Source organism: Schistocerca cancellata, chromosome 5, assembly GCF_023864275.1.
Source record: "Schistocerca cancellata isolate TAMUIC-IGC-003103 chromosome 5, iqSchCanc2.1, whole genome shotgun sequence".
NCBI lineage: Eukaryota > Metazoa > Arthropoda > Insecta > Orthoptera > Acrididae > Schistocerca > Schistocerca cancellata.
In genome coordinates, this window is record NC_064630.1 from 562,266,297 (window position 1) to 562,285,296 (window position 19,000).

The window sequence follows — 19,000 nt, forward strand, 5'->3', positions numbered from 1 at the left end:
TATATGCCACATATATATCATACACAGGCATCGTCAACAGTTATGGCTTGCATGAGCTTTCATATAAAAGTACTTGGAGAATGACATCACCATAGTCAAGTATGGGAAGTATTAGTGTCTCTATGAGCTTCTTTTTAAGCTTGAAAGGAAATAATTTTTTATATTTCTGTAGCAAGGAAAGCAACACTGACTCCTTGTTGTAGATTGCAGTTGGATGTTCAGTCCAGTGTAAATGATGCTCCAGAATTATCCCCAAATTCCTTGCAGAAGGAGAAAAAATTATTTTGGGATTAATGGCTTTTGCACCTAAATATAAAACTCCACTCTGAATCTTTAGCCAGCTTCCATAACCTATACAGAAATTAGTTTCATTTCTAGTATTATGGTCTTGAATTGCACAGTTCGTCCTGAATTTTCTCTTGTTACTAACCGCAAGTACTATTAGGTAGTCTGTATGTTGGCATATAAGTGTATCAAAACTAAGGTCCGCAAAGAGACTTCTGCAACATGGTATAAAATTGACTTAATGTTTAATATAGGGCTCGTACATCTGCTGCTCAATCACATAGATCAGATCCCACAATATGTCTTTGAGGTAACTGTTCGACATCATCAGGTGGTTACTATTGGAAAGTAGCACATGCGAACAACTATTGTGAGGTGGTCTTCTATGCCAGCTCTTCCTGGAAGTCAAGCACAGGCAGTTGGGCAGCTTCCAGATGGATGATGGTAGTGTGTTCACGGCCTACCACATGTACTCTGGGTCATTGGTGGTGCTGCAGCTGGATAATACTGGCTGGGAATGAAATCAAAATTGGTAGCTAGGTGGGTCCTGCATTATGCTTCTGAGGGGCTCTTGTTTTCCTATATATCCAGGCTCTAGTTTGTTGGAAATGCAAGTTCCAGAATGTATACACATATTTGCACATTGATACTGTTATAAATACTGTCACATTGTAAACAGACTCACAAGTTCAAATATGAAAGCAGGGTTATCAATGAAGTACACTGAAAGCATGTTTATTGTGAACACCACTGTACAGCCAGAACAGAGCTGAATTCGTGAAGAACATTGCTGCTTATACAGACATCAAATATTTCAGAATATACAAATATTACAAACACTAGAAATTTTGAGAACCTTCCAGAAGTGATTAATACCAAATAACAAACAACCGCTGATAATCAGGTTTGAACTGGTGACCTGCAGCCTGCCAGTTAGCTTTGCTCCTTCTCCTGGAGAACAGTGACCCACTGTTTCAGAAGTTTTTATTGGAGCCAACTACAGCACCTTGGATGTAGGTGTTACCAACGGTCGTCTGTGTGGCAGCACTGGCGGAGTTTAAATTTTAGTCATGTCGTCACATCATTTTTCACTATGATGAGCATTAGAAATAGCCACTCCTGTTGAAGCTTCTTGATCACTGAGGAGATCTTTAGTTTTCATGAATGAGAAACTGCTGTCATTGATTTGCATCTCTGGACTGTAGTAAGGCTTCATATGAGGAACACGTATGATGATGTCTCTGCACTTTTATCTTCTTGACGAAGGGCCATAATACTCAACTTTATAAGTGATTTCCGACTAGTGACAAAGGAGCAACTTTTCCAATTGTCCCACTTTGTGCATATGTGTAAAACCAATTGCAAGTCTCCAGGACTATATGCCACTGCTTGGTGCTTGGTGTTGTAGTGCCCTCGGTCTTTCTCCTGGGTGCCCAAAATGTGTATAAGCACCCGCTGCCTTGCATCTTTGGTCCTGGTGATGATGAGTTTCACCTAATCATTCTGAGTGTCATTCGGTTGAAACGGGAATGTGGTATCCATTGTTGTTTCAGCCTCATGACCATGGAGCAGAAAGAATGGTATGAAGCCTGTAGTGTCTTGCTTCACTGTGTAGTATGTGAAGTTGTAACAAACAGTATTGTATGCCAGTCCCACTGTTCATCATCAACATACAATGAGAGCTTATTGCCAACATCTTATTAAAGTTCTCATTTGAGCCCCTACAGTTTCATCAAGTTCTGATAGGTGGCAGCACTATATGTAACCTTCAAAATGGTGCCTGTAATGGAGATGGGTTCAAAGCAGAAAGCTGTCATTGAGTTTCTTTTGGCAGAAACCAGAGCATTGCAGATATTAGGAGGTGCTTGCAGAAGTCTGTAGAGACCTGCCAGTGAACAAAAGTGTGGTGAGTTGTTGGCCAACAAGGTTATGCAAACCTGTCCGATCTCCCATGTGTCAGCCGGCCGCACACAGCTATGACTCCTGCAATTTTGGAATGTGCAGAAACTCCCATTTGAGGTGACTGCAGGTCACAGTCAAACACCTCACTGGTCAACTGGATGTCTCTGTTGGTAGTGCCGACAGATCTGTCCACCAGTTGGAGTACTTAAAGGTGTGTGACCACTGGCTTCCTCGCTGCATAACAGAAGATCATAAAGAACTACAAAGGACCATCTGCAAAGGACTTCTTGTGCTTTCCGAGGGTGATCATGAAGTTTTTTTGTCGAACACTGTCACATGTGATGAAGTATCGGTTCATCACTTCGAAGCAGAAACAAAATTGCAATCCATGTAGTGGTATTCTAACACCTCTCCTCCAAAGAAAGAGTTCAAAGACACTCCCTCAGATGTTAAAATCATGGCAACTGTCTTCTGAGACTGTGAAGGAATTATTCTGTTTGATGTTCTCCCTAATGGTGCAATATCAACTCTGAAGTATATTGTGCTAACCTCAGGAAATTTAAGAAATTATTTCAGCACGTTTGTTGCCACAAAAATGCAAACAAACTTCTCCTTGTCCATGACAGTGCAAGACCTCACTCAAGTCTGTGCACCTGAGAGCAGCTCACAAAACTTCATTGGGCTGTTCTTCCTCATCCACTCTACAGCCCAGATCTCACACCATCCAACTTCCATTTGTTTGGTCCGGTGAAGGACACACTCCATGAGAAGCAGTACATGGATGATTGGGAGGTTATTGAAGCAGCAAGACATTGGCTGTCATCAACCAGTAGAGGGGTACCTTGTGGGCATACAGGCCCTCCCATTAAGGCAGCACTAGGCTGTCACATTGAATGGAGATTAAGTTAAGAAATAGAGTTTGGTAGCCAAAAGAGTGGGGAATAATATGGTGTCTTGGAATCCTGAATAAAACCAACCTGCTTTCAGAAAAAAAAGCTTCTGCATTATTTATGGTATGCTTCTTGTACAATACTCCTTCCAAGCAGTCTTGGGTGTCATCAATGTGTGGAAGTGAGTAGAAATCTTCTTTCATGATTTTGTGTCATTGGTGGTCGATGCAGATATGTCAGGTCTCATCCTTCTTCACAAAGACCATGGGAGAGGACCAAGGACACATTGAATGTTCAGTGACATCATCTTGTAGCACCTTCTACACTTCTTCCATTATTGTCTGATGTCAGCCTGCAACACCCTGCACAAGTGCTGGCTAATTGGTGGACAATTTCCACTGTTGATATGGTGTTTTAGCATTTGGTTTGACTTTTCTCCACACCTGATTTGAAAGAATTCGAAAATTGGTGCAGAACACGTATCACTCGCTGGTGCTGTTCCTCAGTCAGGCCAGGTCCTATTGACAGCTTGATAGCAACTTCCTCCAATTGCAAAATCACTGAGACACTACATCTGTTGGTGCAATAAGTGGCAATTGACTCTTAAAGGTAGTGTGAGGTCATCCACATGAGTACTAAAAGAAATATGTTAAATGTTTTTTACATAATAGATCATACAAATCTAAAGGCTGTTAATTCAACTAAATATCGAGGAGTGAAAATTATGAACAACTTAAACTGAAACAATCACATATATAATGTTGTGGGGAAGGCAAATCAAAGTCTGCATTGTTTTGGCTGAACACTTAGAAGATGCAACAGGTGTACTAAAGAAACTGCCTATACTGTGCTTGTCTGTCCTGTGCTAAAGTATTGCTATGCTCTATGGGATCCTTACCAGATAGCACTGAAGGAGGACATCAAAAAAGTCCAAAGAATGATGGCTAATTTTGTATTATTGCAAAATAGGGGAGAGAGTGTCGCAGGTATGTAGTTGTAGTGACAATCATTAAAACAAAGGCATCTTTTGTTGATGTGAGTTCTTTTCACAAAATTTTGTTCACCAGCTTTTTCCTCTGAATGCAAAAATATTTTATTGTTGCCAACCTACATAGGGAGAAATGATCATCTTAATAAAATAAGAAGTATCCGAGCTCCTACAGAAAGATTTAAGTGTTCATATTTACTAAGCACTGAAAAGAGTGGAGCAGTAGAGAAAAGTATGAACCCTCTGTCAGGCACTGAAGTGTGAATTGCAGAGTAGTACATGTTGGCATTCTAGTTCCTACACACTCCACCAGACAGCACTCCTATTTCCCCCCTCCCACACACTGCTATCCCTTCCCCTTCCCCACCCTCTCTAGCTTGCTGCTTCCGTTCCACATGATAGTTGCATTCTGGTCCGAATTGCCAGGGTTGGCGGTCATGTGTGCACGAGATGTGCTTGCTTATGTGAATGAATGGTGCATGTTTCTCTTTTTTTTCTGATGAAGGTTATGATCGAAAGCTTATGTGTCAGTGTCATTTAATTGTGCTTGTCTTCAACTTAACTTGTCATCTTTATGGCAAGTAGCAATCTATCTTTTCTTATATTGTTGATATTCCAACTTGTTGTTTCCATTGTTTTATCTTGTAAACTGACTCATTCCACATCATTTTCATAAAAGAATGATTCAGATGATCTGTGGAACATGTAGATAATTAACCAGGATGTGATATTAGGGCAATATAGACAGAATGAGCTACTGGCTATGGGCATAACAAAAATAATACTGCAAAGGAAGTAGTGTATCAAGACTTACTGTTTTAGGGATTTGCATTCGGGGACAAACATCCCAGTCTACAAGATATGTGTGTCGGAATTGCAGCTGAAAGATAAATATAATGGACTGGGATCGCTACTTTGTCTCCCAGCATGTGGTTAAAACATGTTTCTCTCTGAATTGACAATTGCTACAGAACATCAGATAGTCATTTTCAACCCATTTAGTAACAAATTCTCTGGAAGCAGTATCATCAAGTGTATACTTGGAGCAGGTTTGCATACCATAAACTTACTGATTCATTCAGCACAGTACCTCAGTTCCAGTGTTCAGAGGCGCCAACAGTGAATTGTGGAGGTCTGTGTATGTTATTTGATAAGGCATCTCATGTTATGCCTATATGTGAGTGATATATGGCGTCATATTTGCTGCGGACTAACTATGTAAAATTTTTTGCAAGGACTGCATACAAATGGTGGTGGTAACTAGTGATGGGTCTGTGATGTCCTTTAGGGTCTTTTAATTAAAGAGAAGAGGGACCATCATTTGAGTTGATTAGTGTTTTCAGATAGAACAGCTACAATGAGCTGCTGGACAACCAAGTTATGCAATTTGCTCTCTATTTTAATGAGCAACGAAACAGTACCAGATGCTGCCCACTCCATTCCAATCCACTCTCCTGTTCCAACACAAACAATCCATGGATTTAAACCTCATTGAAAATCTTTCGTATTGTATGGAATATTGAAAGTTTGCCAAACGCCTGGGTCAAAATTGAGGTTTAGCTGTCTTGCATTAGTTGTGACTGAAAATAATGTTTGGACATAATGTTTATTAAATCCAGTATCATTCCAGTCGATATCACAATGAACTGTTACGTGGCCCAAGTTTGTGGAAGGGCCACATCTTGTTAGGACAAAAATTACTACTTTGGTGAGATTATAGCACACACAATTTCACCTGTGCTGATGACCTTACACTTTCTTCCCAATGTGAGACCTTTGAACAAGAGGAACAAAATCTTGATGTTGTTTTGAAGGAGTAAGATAAATACCACTGTAAGAACCAGTTAAAACCAAATCCCAGAAAAGCACAAGTGTGCACATTCCATCTGAGGAACAGATAGAACCACAGGAAACTTCTAGTGACATGGAGAAGAGTGCAGCTGGGGCAAAGTTTCCAGCTCAAGTACCTTGGTGTCGTTCTTAACCACACCTTGACTTTCAGGCAGTTCATTGGAAAATCTAGTTGCTGGTTTCACTGAAGAATGCCCCTGTGGAAAACTCTGAACAGGCTCAGAACAGGGATTGCAAGTTCAAAGGATAGTTTGCAGAAATTAGGTTATTCCATGACATTAACCTTTTGTGACTGTAGAAGTCAACAAAAGAGCAGCATTTATGCCAATGTAGTTTATGTCCTGCAAATTGTATCATTGACAATCTGAAGCTGTAGTGATTTCCAAATACTGTACTAAAGTTGCTCAGATTGTTATCCTTATTTCTTTTGTTTCAACATTCATGTAATGTCTCTCAAAATTCCAACTTAGAATTAGTTCATAAGTGAATGTGACTGTGTTCAACAAACAATATCAACCCTTTCTAGTTTAAATGAGTACCACAGTGACTTAAACACCATATATTTTATCTGGTGCACCAACAATTATGAAACTAATTTTTCTTTCCTTGATGTTGACCATATTCTTTCATCTGTCCATATAGTGATGTGCTTTCTGACCTTTTCCTGAAAACCCCTGAACTTCCTAATCTTGTTTCAAAAAGTGGGCCTGTATAGATTTTCTGCTTTCATAACATTAATTTCTGCTAAGTCCTTTTTTACTTCCCCAAAATTACTGATTTGTGTTTTGGGATTTTTGTCAAAATGTTCAGATATTATTTTAGTCAGTCTTTCCAGATTTATTCGAGCCAGGTGACCATAAAATGAAATTCTACTTTTTCTGAAAGCATCTGATACTTTTACCATTTGGGTGTAGATTTCTTCATTACCTTTTCGTGGCCACATACTCCCAACTTTTTTTGGACTGAGTATTTACTGTAATACCTTCCTTTCTCTTTTCTCCAACTCAGATTTTACACTGTTGCTAAAGTCTTACATTCCAGTGCATAAAGGGACTCTGGCTTCATGACAGTGCTGTAGTATTGGATTTTTGTTTTTACTTAAAGTAATTTTATTACTGTAAATGTCCTTCATGAATTGATAAGCCACTTCCACTTTCTGGGCTCTGGTTTTTTTCCCCTCCTTTGTGTAGGTTATTTGGCTATATTAATTCTCCTAATTACATATACACTCCTGGAAATGGAAAAAAAGAACACATTGACACCGGTGTGTCAGACCCACCATACTTGCTCCGGACACTGCGAGAGGGCTGTACAAGCAATGATCACACGCACGGCACAGCGGACACACCAGGAACCGCGGTGTTGGCCGTCGAATGGCGCTAGCTGTGCAGCATTTGTGCACCGCCGCCGTCAGTGTCAGCCAGTTTGCCGTGGCATACGGAGCTCCATCGCAGTCTTTAACACTGGTAGCATGCCGCGACAGCGTGGACGTGAACCGTATGTGCAGTTGACAGACTTTGAGCGAGGGCGTATAGTGGGCATGCGGGAGGCCGGGTGGACGTACCGCCGAATTGCTCAACACGTGGGGCGTGAGGTCTCCACAGTACATCGATGTTGTCGCCAGTGGTCGGCGGAAGGTGCACGAGCTTGTCGAACTGGGACCAGACCGCAGCGACGCACGGATGCACGCCAAGACCGTAGGATCCTACGCAGTGCCGTAGGGGACCGCACCGCCACTTCCCTGCAAATTAGGGACACTGTTGCTCCTGGGGTATCGGCGAGGACCATTCGCAACCGTCTCCATGAAGCTGGGCTACGGTCCCGCACACCGTTAGGCCGTCTTCCGCTCACACCCCAACATCGTGCAGCCCGCCTCCAGTGGTGCCGCGACAGGCGTGAATGGAGGGACGAATGGAGACGTGTCGTCTTCAGCGATGAGAGTCGCTTCTGCCTTGGTGCCAATGATGGTCGTATGCGTGTTTGGCGCCGTGCAGGTGAGCGCCACAATCAGGACTGCATACGACCGAGGCACACAGGGCCAACACCCGGCATCATGGTGTGGGGAGCGATCTCCTACACTGGCCGTACACCACTGGTGATCGTCGAGGGGACACTGAATAGTGCACGGTACATCCAAACCGTCATCGAACCCATCGTTCTACCATTCCTAGACCGGCAAGGGAACTTGCTGTTCCAACAGGACAATGCACGTCCGCATGTATCCCGTGCCACCCAACGTGCTCTAGAAGGTGTAAGTCAACTACCCTGGCCAGCAAGATCTCCGGATCTGTCCCCCATTGCGCATGTTTGGGACTGGATGAAGCGTCGTCTCACGCGGTCTGCACGTCCAGCACGAATGCTGGTCCAACTGAGGCGCCAGGTGGAAATGGCATGGCAAGCCGTTCCACAGGACTACATCCAGCATCTCTACGATCGTCTCCATGGGAGCATAGCAGCCTGCATTGCTGCGAAAGGTGGATATACACTGTACTAGTGCCGACATTGTGCATGCTCTGTTGCCTGTGTCTATGTGCCTGTGGTTCTGTCAGTGTGATCATGTGATGTATCTGACCCCAGGAATGTGTCAATAAAGTTTCCCCTTCCTGGGACAATGAATTCACGGTGTTCTTATTTCAATTTCCAGGAGTGTATTTATTCATTTTTTGACTCTACCGTGTCTTGTGCTGAGGAATTTTGGAGTATTTTTAATGTGTGTTACCTAATCGTCTTCTAAAATGAAATTTATTATCGAGCCTTTCCTACCATCTATTTCAACAGTCATTTACTCAGGTGCTGTATTGATAATTTTGAAGATATTACTAACTCATCTGCAGAATCTAGACAATTGAGTTTGACATTCAAGTTCTTATATCCCATTCTGATTTCTTGAAGTCTAAAATTCCTTCCCTTATCGTCTTTTCCAAAATACAATTGAAGAACATTGGCGTGAGGCCTTACATCTACTGCATTTTTATCGGTGGTCATTGAAGCAGTTCCCATAGTTTGTTAGTGCCCAAAATTTCCTCATATCTATTCTATAAGACAGTTAAAATTGTATTTTACATCTCATTATGTGCGAAACATTACGATTTTATACATTGTGATTCCCAGTATGAAAGTCTTAGAAACAAGTAAGGCTGTTAGTCTTCATTCATCATTAGCTTCCAAATTTTGTAAATGTTTATGTTTGTTGCTAGTAGATATTCATACTTTCAGTTCCTTCCATTTTGTACTGGCCACTTTCTAATATTAATTTGACATTAATTTGATGAACTAGTGGACACAGAGCAATGTAGCACAATATTAATGTAAAATTTTCTTATATATACAAATAAATGTCTTAAATTTAGATGTAGTTGTACATATAATAAACAGATATTGTTGATAGTCCCACAGGAAATACTGCAGTGTATTGCTAGCAATAACTTAAATTTGTTTATTTTAAGAATAATTCTATTTGTTTCATTGTAGTTCATCACATTTAGAGACAGAAGTTATTGTTTTACATATCAAACAACCTTTTATTGTTGCACAGTACTTATTAAATAATGTTTAATATGGAATTTTTCAATTTTTTTCACAGATTTATCATCACATCCAGATATGCATCAGTTTTACTTTGGTTCTGTTTTGTGACTGAGGGTAATGTGAATGCAACATGAGTTCTCCAAAAAAAGGAAATGCAAGACATTTATCCAAAACAACTGAACTTTCTGGTCCTGCACAGAACAGCACTCAGATTGAAAACCCTGACAGCCCAAAGAAAGAGAAGGACAGTATGCACACACAGATCAAAAATCCATTGAAGTCACCAGACAATATTTCTGATGTAGAGCATAACCACAAATTGGCCATTAAAACAGAAAAATCATGTCTTCAGACATCTTCCTGCATTGTTTCCAAGGAAGCATCACACCAGAAAGAACCTGATTCACCTATTTCATCTTGTGGACATGTGGAAAGTACTCAGTCTGAGCTCTCAGGCATAAGCTATACAAAGAAAACAATACGACAAAAAAACCAATATAGCCAAGAATCCCTCAAAGAACATACTACCAAAAATCTTTCAAAAGGAAAAGAGGAAAATACTGGCCAGTTGAACAGTCACTTACCTTATGAAACCAAAAATGCTGAAGAGAATAACTGCAAAGTTCAAACGACAACAGAAATGTATGAAACATCTGAGTCATTGCCATTAAACACCACTGCTGATTCCTTCACTGGTAGTTCTGTAGACAAGAAGAAGGAGAGAAGGAAGATAGTGAAGAAACTTGCCAAAGATGAAAAAAGAAAGCAACGTGAGCTTGAATACAAAAAGAATCTTCAATACCCAAAGGGACAAAGGATTCAGGTTATTGATCACAACACATTCCACAAAATTTTGAAAGATTCTGGATCTTTGCAAAGTGAAAATAAGAGATCATTACTCAATTCTGAAGAATTTCCAGCATTAAATGTATTGAAACGTAATGACAGATTTCCTGTAATGACTTGCCAAAATTCTTCAATGCAGTCTGAAAGTGAAAAATCAAGGGTGCAAGATAAGGCTACTAACAACATGGGAAAGTGTACGAAAATGTCAGAGACTCACCCTGTTGTTAATGAAGAAATGATAAACAAGGTGGGAAAGAAATTTTGTGTTCCAAGTAAACTAAATCCTAAAGGTTCCCTGAAGAAAATAGGAAAGTTACCAAAGAAACGTGATCCCATACAAATTGACATTCTACAGTGTATAAAGGTGAGTTCTAGAATTTAAGCATTTGATTTTATTATCAGTTAATTTTCAGTGTATGAATTCAGAACATATTATTCAGGTATACTTCACCAAAGTGTTTAGTTGAGAATATTACATTCATTTTATTCTCTCACATAGAAAATAATTTTTTAAAAAGATATACAAGAATACAACACTTATCCTATTATAGCTTGTACCATATCTTCGGGATTGATGTTTGTTTGTTTTATAAACAGGTGTAGATCAGACTGCAGCATGACTACATTACAGTATTTGGCATTTTGTGTACTTTTAACAGTTAAAATAAATTATGTTTTGTTGTCACCTTTGATTCACCCACATTATCTGAATTCACCGAGGCTGGTTTGTTACACCATAGAGTCTGCTTGTATGTCCCCAGTTCAGTGTACTGCTTTCAATGCCAGAGATTTGGGCACACTGTCCCAGCACGCAAAGGGAAGCCAACCTGTGGTGGAAGAAATGGTTTAGATACTCATGATCCATGCTCACTAGGTATTAATTGCTTAGGCACATAGCCAGTCTGGTCAAAGGAATTTACTGTCTATGTACAGGAACAGAAAATTCAGGAATTTTAGATCAGAAGCCAGTTACCATACATGGAGACTAAAAAGATTTACAAGACTATGCAACCTTCAATGTTTGCAGTCTCATTCTTTACCCTCATAAGCAACCAGTTGGAAAATCTGCCGTCGTGCAGCAACCAGCAGCCAGGTCTGATTGCTCGACACTAACTGCCAGAGTAGATGCCACCACATCCACCTGTGCTCGTAGCTGCACTTGTCAGGGCACTGCTGCAATTATTAGCTTTGCTCCAAAAACTAATGTCTTGTTGCAAGATATCTACATCTGCTTTACCACACTGCCCGCACAAAGGGAAACCAATGTCCAGTAACAGCTGATCTAAAAAGCACAATGTCAAACCCTTTAACTGTAGTGCTTCAGTAACATCTGATGGGGAAGGCTGTTCAATGTACCTAGATGTATTTGGATGACCTGCCAAGCCTAACTATTTCTCCTCTAGCATTTTGAACTCCCCTCCTAGGCTGCAGGATTTAACAGTACATAAATCCAGTGGTTAAAATGGCTCCCATCCTTCAATGGAATGTTGACAGTTGTAGGTCACATTCAGAGAAATTATACTGAGGTGACGGAAGTCATGGAATAGCAATATGCACATACACAGATGATGGTAGTATCGTGTGCACATGCTATAAAAGGGCAGTGGGTTGGTGAAGCTGTCATTTATACTCAGGTGATTCATGTGAAAAGGTTTCTGACATGATTATGGCCTCACAGTAGGAATTAACAGACTTTGAACATGGAATGATAGTTGGAGTTAGATGCAAGGGACATTTCATTTTGGAAATCATTAGGGAATTCAGGACTCCACAATCCACAATGTCAAGAGTGTGCCGAGAATACTGCAGGCATTACCTCTCACCACAGACAATGCAGTGGCTGATGGTCTTCAGTTAATGGCTGAGAGCAGCGGCCTTTGCATAGATGTGTCAGTGTTAACAGGCAAGCAGCACTGCATGAAATAACTGCAGAAATTGATGTGTGATGTATGACAAACTTATTCACTAGGACAGTGTGGCAAAATGTGGCACCAGAAGGCTATGGCAGCAGACTACCGATGCGAGTGCCTTTGCTGACAGCACATCATCACCTGTAGTGCCTCTCCTGGGCTTGTGACCATATTGGTTGGACCCCATGTGAGTGGGAAATCATGGCCTAGTCAGATGAGTGTCAATTTCATTTGGCTTGGCTTGGTTTGATTGTGACACAGACCCCACAAAGCCATGGACCCAAGTTGTCAACAAGACACTGTACAAGCTGGTGGTAGCTCCATAATGGTGTGGGCTGTGTTTACATGTAATGGACTGGGTTCTGTGCTCCAGCTGAACTGACCATTGACTGGAAATGGTTATGTTCAGCTACTTGGAGACCATTTGCAACCATTCATGGATGTCATATTTCCAAACAATGATGGAATTTTTATGGATGACAATGTGCTATGTCACTGGGCCACAGTTGCTCGCGATTGGTTGAAGAACATTCTGGACGATTCAAGTGAATGATTTGGGTATCCAGATTGTCAGACATGAATCCCACTGAACATTTATGACACAAAATTGAACAGGTAGTTCGTGCACAAAACCCTGCACCAGCAACACTCGTAATTGTGCTCAACTATAGAGCAGCATGTCTGAATATTTATGCAGGAGACTTCCAACGACTTGTTCAGTCCATATGATGTTGAGTTACTACACTACGCCAGGCAAAAGGTGGTCCGACACAATATTAGTAGGTATCCAATGACTTTTCTCATCTCAGTGTAAGACTCCTGGTAGAAGAGAAGTCTATGTGCATATGCCTCCAGGAGACATACTTCAAGGCCACATATATTCCATTGTTGGTAGTATTTAACCTTCATGGGAAAGATGACCTAAATTGTGAGTAAGGAAAGGGTGATGTAGCTGTGTTCATTGACAAAGCTCACAACTACTTGCCCATCACCCTCGCCACAGAGTTATAAGGTGTTGCAGTAGCAGTTTATGCAACATCTCAGCTAATAGAATGCTATGTGTAAATTTCACTGCAGGAACCCTTTGATGGTGTGACACTTACTGATCTCATGTGATAACTCCCCTGCCCATCCTTGTTAATTGGTGTCATGAGTGCACACCATGTGCTCTTGGGCTCTTCTACGGTTTACTCCAGAGGTTGCACAGCTGAGAGGCTATTGGTGTCAGAGGTTATCTGCATATGTAATATTGGTGAAATGACATACTTCTGCGTGACTGCTTGCTTACTCTATGCTAAAGAGCTTACCCAATGCTCTCCTGCCCACGCAGATACCATTATGTGGGAAATGGCTAATGACTGATGCTCAAGTGACCAATTTCTCATTGGCTTCACCTAGCTGCATCTAAAATGCCTGAACAGTGGACACCTAAAAGGATGTTCATCAGAGCAAACTGGCCACTGTACTGCTGAGTATTCCAACTCTGTGACAGCACCCAGGAGTTGGTGGACCACATCATGAATGTGATGCACCATGCTGCTGATTTCCCCATTCCTTTATCTTCTACCCAGCCTAGAAGGAATGTCAGATGGCAATTTGAGACAGATGTGCTGCTTTACATCGGTTCAGAAGCAGACCAAGTGGAGACAATCTCACAGCATTTTGGTAAGCTCATTGTGTCATCACAGACTGGAAACGAAATGTATGGAGAGATTTTTGAACATCCCTCAACATTCCACATTAGCAAGAACGGAGTCAGTTTGGAAGACATCAGGGACTAGAAGTCCAGGCTGAGTATCTGCTGTATTGAACAATGATGTCTTCCAAGCAGCACTAAGGAAAATAGTGCAGACAATGGTGAAACACTTTTGGGATTTGTCCTCCATCTACTACATCAATTATTTATTCCACCAACATAGGGAGAAACACAGACTAGACTTTTTGTCTAACAACTCTGAGTCATATAACTGCCTTTTCTTCTTGCGGGAACTATGGGTGTGTGCTGATTGCTGTGCTTGACACTGCTCCAGGACCCAAAAGGATTCAATGTGGGATCCAAAGGCACTCAGCCATGGAGGCAAAAGTGGTTGTCCTATGCCTATTCAACAAAATATGGGTTGAAGGCTACTATCTGGATCCATTGTGGTGGGCAATTCTGATACCACTTCTCAAACCAGGGAAGGGCAGGTTGTCTCTAGATAACTACAGGAATGTTGTGGTGCACACTAGCTGTACAGGATAGATCCATGAGCAGATGATAAACTAACACCTATTGTGCACTCTCAAAATCAAGGATTTTCTCAGTTTTTTCCAGTCTGTAGTTTGGAAATATCGTTTCACACTTGACAATCTCCTCCAATTAGAGTGTGTAATACAGGAGTCATTCCTGTCCAAAGAGCAGTTTATTGGTATCTTCTTCAATCTGGAGAAAGCATATGATACCAGCTGTAAATACAGTATCGATGGCCAGCTGCATAACTGGGTATTTCGTGGGTGACTCATCATCTTGTTGCAGTCCTTCCTCACTCAGTGATTTTTCCAGTACTGAGCTGGTGTTACATACTCCAACCAATTCCCTCAACAGAACGGTGTTCCTGAGGCTTGCATTCTGAATGCCACCCTTTTCATTGTTGCAATCAGTAGTATCTCGTCCACAATAAGGAGCCAAGTCAAATATTCCTTATTTGTGGACGACCTTGCAGTATTCTGTTCTTCCTCCAGTTTCACAAATACTGCTCATCAGTTAAAGCTGACCCTTAAGAGGCTGGAGAATTAGGTTGATATAACTGGCTTTAAATTCTTACAGAAAAAAACTGTTAGTGTTTATTTTAATTGTTGATGCCAGTCCTTTACTTGCCCAGAACGCTGGCTGTGGGTGACTGTCTTTGATTTTAAGACCTTGTTGCGGTTCTTGGGCCTCATCTTTGATCAGAGATTAACATGGCTGCCACACCTCCATGATATGACATGTAGGTGTCTGAAGGCACTAAACATCTTAGAATATCTTGGCAGTAATAATTATGGAGCAGATCGGTTCACTTTGTTGGCATTTTATAGAACCTTCATCCGCTCATGGCTTGACTATGGCAGCATAATCTATGGCTCAGTTAGATTTTCCTATTTAAAGATATTGGATGACGTATACCATGCAGGCATTAGACTGGCTACAGGAGCCTACCAAACAAGTCTCATACCTAGGCTCTGTGCAGAAGCTGGTGAGTTGTCTCTTACCGTCTGGTGAGAACTACTCATGGTGCAACAAGTATACAAAGTGAGGACTATCTTGAACAACTTGGTGTAGCAGATGCATCAGTTCTTAAATAGGGATGGAACAAATAGCTTTGTGAGTGATTGATAGGCCCATTCTTAATTTGGATATGATGGATTACAACAAATCACCACTCCAGCTACAGTTATAAAAAGTATTTTTAACTGATTTTTTTGGAGTGTCACAAGCACATGTTGGTTTTTATCAATGGTTCCAAGCAAGGGGACAATTTGGGTGTTCTGTTATCTTCTCAGATTTTATCATTAAAATCAGCCAACCAAGTCACTTCCCAGTGTACTATATAGAGCTGTGGACATTCAAGAAGGCACCGGAGACCAATGAGACTTCTTTGCAGAGGGAAGTTTTTTGCTTGCACGGACTCTCTGAGTGCTCTGCAGGCTATTTGGAAAATTTTCCTAGCAGATAGGATAGTTCAGATGGCCCAGGACACTATCCATCTCCTGCACAGGCAGAAGAAAGAGCTGGTCTTCTTCTGGATTCCTGGACACATGAAAATTGAGGGGAATAGGGAAACTGGCAGAGCAGTGAAAGCTATCTGCCAGGAAAATACCACTGTTCACCTTACTGTCCACCTACTGGTTGTAATGTTATCCCCCTAAGGCTGTGATGTCACAGGTGACAAAGAAAGTGTTGGCTAATTAAGAAAGATAGTGACCAGAAGATGCCAATAACATGCTGCGATTGGTCAAACCATCTATTTAACCATTGTGCACTTCCTTTTGATCTCTGAGAAGAGCGGAAATGGTCCTGGCTCACCTTCATATCAGACGCTGCCCAATGTTGGGTACTTATTTCTTGCAACATGAGGATCCACAGGAATGCAGCGTGGTCTACTTAGGAACTTCCCCTCAGTTTTGGGTGGTCATGAAACACTATTAGGAAAATTGTTGATGTTATTTGTGGCATCAGGACTCCTGCCCAATTTAACTCTACAAAGCTTTTCAAGTTTTTTAGGGTGGCTGGCTCACTGTATTAGTTTCACAGTCAGTCAGCCATCTGGATGCCATTCACTGTTTTATTAATACTGTTAACATATGACAAGGGTATGAATGGATACACATATACATCTACATGAATACTCTGCAAATCACACTTAAGTGCCTGGCAGAGGGTTCATTGAACCACCTTCACAGTAATTCTCTGTTATTCCACTCTCAAACAGTGTGTAGAAAAAATGAACACTTATATCTTTCCTTGTGAGCTCTGATTGCCCTTATTTTATTATGATGATAGTTTCTCCCTATGTAGGTTGGTGTCAACGAAATATTTTTGCATTTTGAGGGGGAAGTTGGTGACTTAAATTCCGTGAGAAGATTCCACCGCAACGAAAAATGCCTTCGTTTTAATGGTGTCATTCCCAAATCCTGTATCATGTCTGTGACACTCTTTCCCCTATTTCATGATAATACAAAATTTGATACTCTTCATTGAACTTTCTCGATGTACTCCATTAATCCTGTCTGGTAAGGATCCCAGGTTGTGCAGCAGTACTCCGAAAGAGGACAGACAAACATAGTGTAACCGGTCTCTTTAGTAGATCTGTTACATTTTCTAAGTGTTCTGTCAATAAAATGCAGTTTTTGGTTAGCCTTTCCCACAACATTTTCTACATGTTCTTTCCAATTTAAATTGTTCATAATCATAATTCCTAGGTATTTAGTTGAATTTACAGCCTTTAGACTCATTTATCATGTAACTGAAGTTACTTGCAACTCGCATGACTTCTATTCTCATATATTCACTGTCTCCCATCATCACATGCCTGAATAATAACAGCCTGTCCTTAATCATTTGTCAGCAGACTCTCTGCTAGCCAAAGAATCAACCTCAGATCATCATGTATGTCACAACTGACATGGTAGAATTTCTGTCCTCCTATCTTGTGTCACAGTTTGCTGGTAATTTACGCTTAAAATTTGATCCCATTTGTGTATCATAGATTGATATAAGACATGTTCCCTCAATGAATGCACCTGATTTACGTTTACATCTATGATCTGCATACCACTGTGAAGTACATGGCAGAGGGTACTCCCATTGAACTACTTATTAGAGTTACTTCCCATTCTACTCATGTATTAAGTTAAGGAAGAATGGTTGTTTAAATTCATTGGTAAATACCATATTTAGTCTAATCTTGTCTTCACTGTTCCTATAGGAGTAATTCATATGGGGTGTGGTAGATTCCAAGATTCCTTGCTTATAGCTGTTTCTTGAAACTTGGTAAGTAGTTTTTCATGGGATGGTTTACATAACCAGTTTAGGTTTTTCAGTATCTTAATGATGCTCTCCCAGGGATCAAATGAACCTCTGACCATTTTTGCTGACCTTGTTTGTGTATGTTAAATATTCCCTGTTAGTCCTATTTTGCGAACTTCCCAAACATTCGAACAGTATTCTCAGATGGGTTGCATGAATGTTTTGTAAGCAATATCCTTTGTCAACTGATTACATTTTCCCAACATCTACCAGTGAATCAAAGTCTGCCATACCTATGACAGAGATCTTTTCATTCTATGTCCCTACAAAGTGTTACACCAGGTACTTGTATGAGTTGACTAATTCCAGTTGTGACTCACTGATATTGTAGTCATAGGAAACTACAACTTTTCCTTTAGTGCAGTACACAATTTGAAGTTTCTGAACATTTAAAGTAATCAAGATCTGACTGATTATTTGTGCAGCTTTTTTCAGGTAGTTCTTCACTATAGACAAGTGAATCAAATCAAGAACAAGTCAAGAAATACTGCGTTTACTTGATGGTCTGATCTGCAGGATGTCATGAAAAAAACGCGATTTAAGTTTAGCATGTCTAATGATTTTTGAATCCATGCTGGTTGGCATGTTGGTTATGAACTGTAGATTAAAATTGAAGAAACTGCAAAAAGGTGGTAATTTAAGGAGATGGGACCTGGATAAACTGACTAAACCAGAGGTTGTGCAGAGTTTCAAGGAGAGCATAAGGGAACAATTGACAGGAATAGGGGAAAGAAGTACAGTAGAAGAAGAATGGGTAACTCTGAGGGATGAAGTAGTGAAGGCAGCAGAGGATCAAGTAGGTAAAAAGACGAGGGCTAGTAAAAATCCTTGGGTAACAGAAGAAATATTGAATTTAATTGATGAAAGGAGAAAATATAAAAATGCAGTAAATGAAGTAGGCAAAAAGGAATACAAATGTCTCAAAAATGAGATCGACAAGAAATGCAAAATGGCTAAGCAGGGATAGCTAGAGGACAAATGTAAGGATGTAGAGGCTTATCTCACTAGGGGTAAGATAGATACTCCATACAGGAAAATTAAAGAGACCTTTGTAGAGAAGAGAACCACTTGTATGAATATCAAGAGCTCAGATGTAAACCCAGTTCTAAGCAAAGAAGGGAAAGCAGAATGGTGGAAGGAGTATATAGAGGTTCTATACAAGGGCGATGTACTTGAGGACAATATTATGAAAATGGAAGAGGATGTAGATGAAGATGAAATGGGAGATACAATACTGCGTGAAGAGTTTGAC

General features: G+C 40.7%; 1 protein-coding gene across 2 annotated transcripts in view; it reads left to right on the forward strand.

Moving 5' to 3' along the window:
• The window catches only part of LOC126187453 (uro-adherence factor A), a 126,724-nt gene that overhangs the window by 13,246 nt on the left and 94,478 nt on the right, over positions 1 to 19,000 (forward strand). For both annotated transcript variants that reach the window (XM_049928543.1, XM_049928544.1), the window contains exon 2: positions 9,500 to 10,654. In XM_049928543.1, the coding sequence (XP_049784500.1) occupies positions 9,575 to 10,654 (1,080 nt within the window). In that variant the 5' untranslated portion in view covers positions 9,500 to 9,574. The remainder of the gene's footprint in view (positions 1 to 9,499; positions 10,655 to 19,000) is intronic.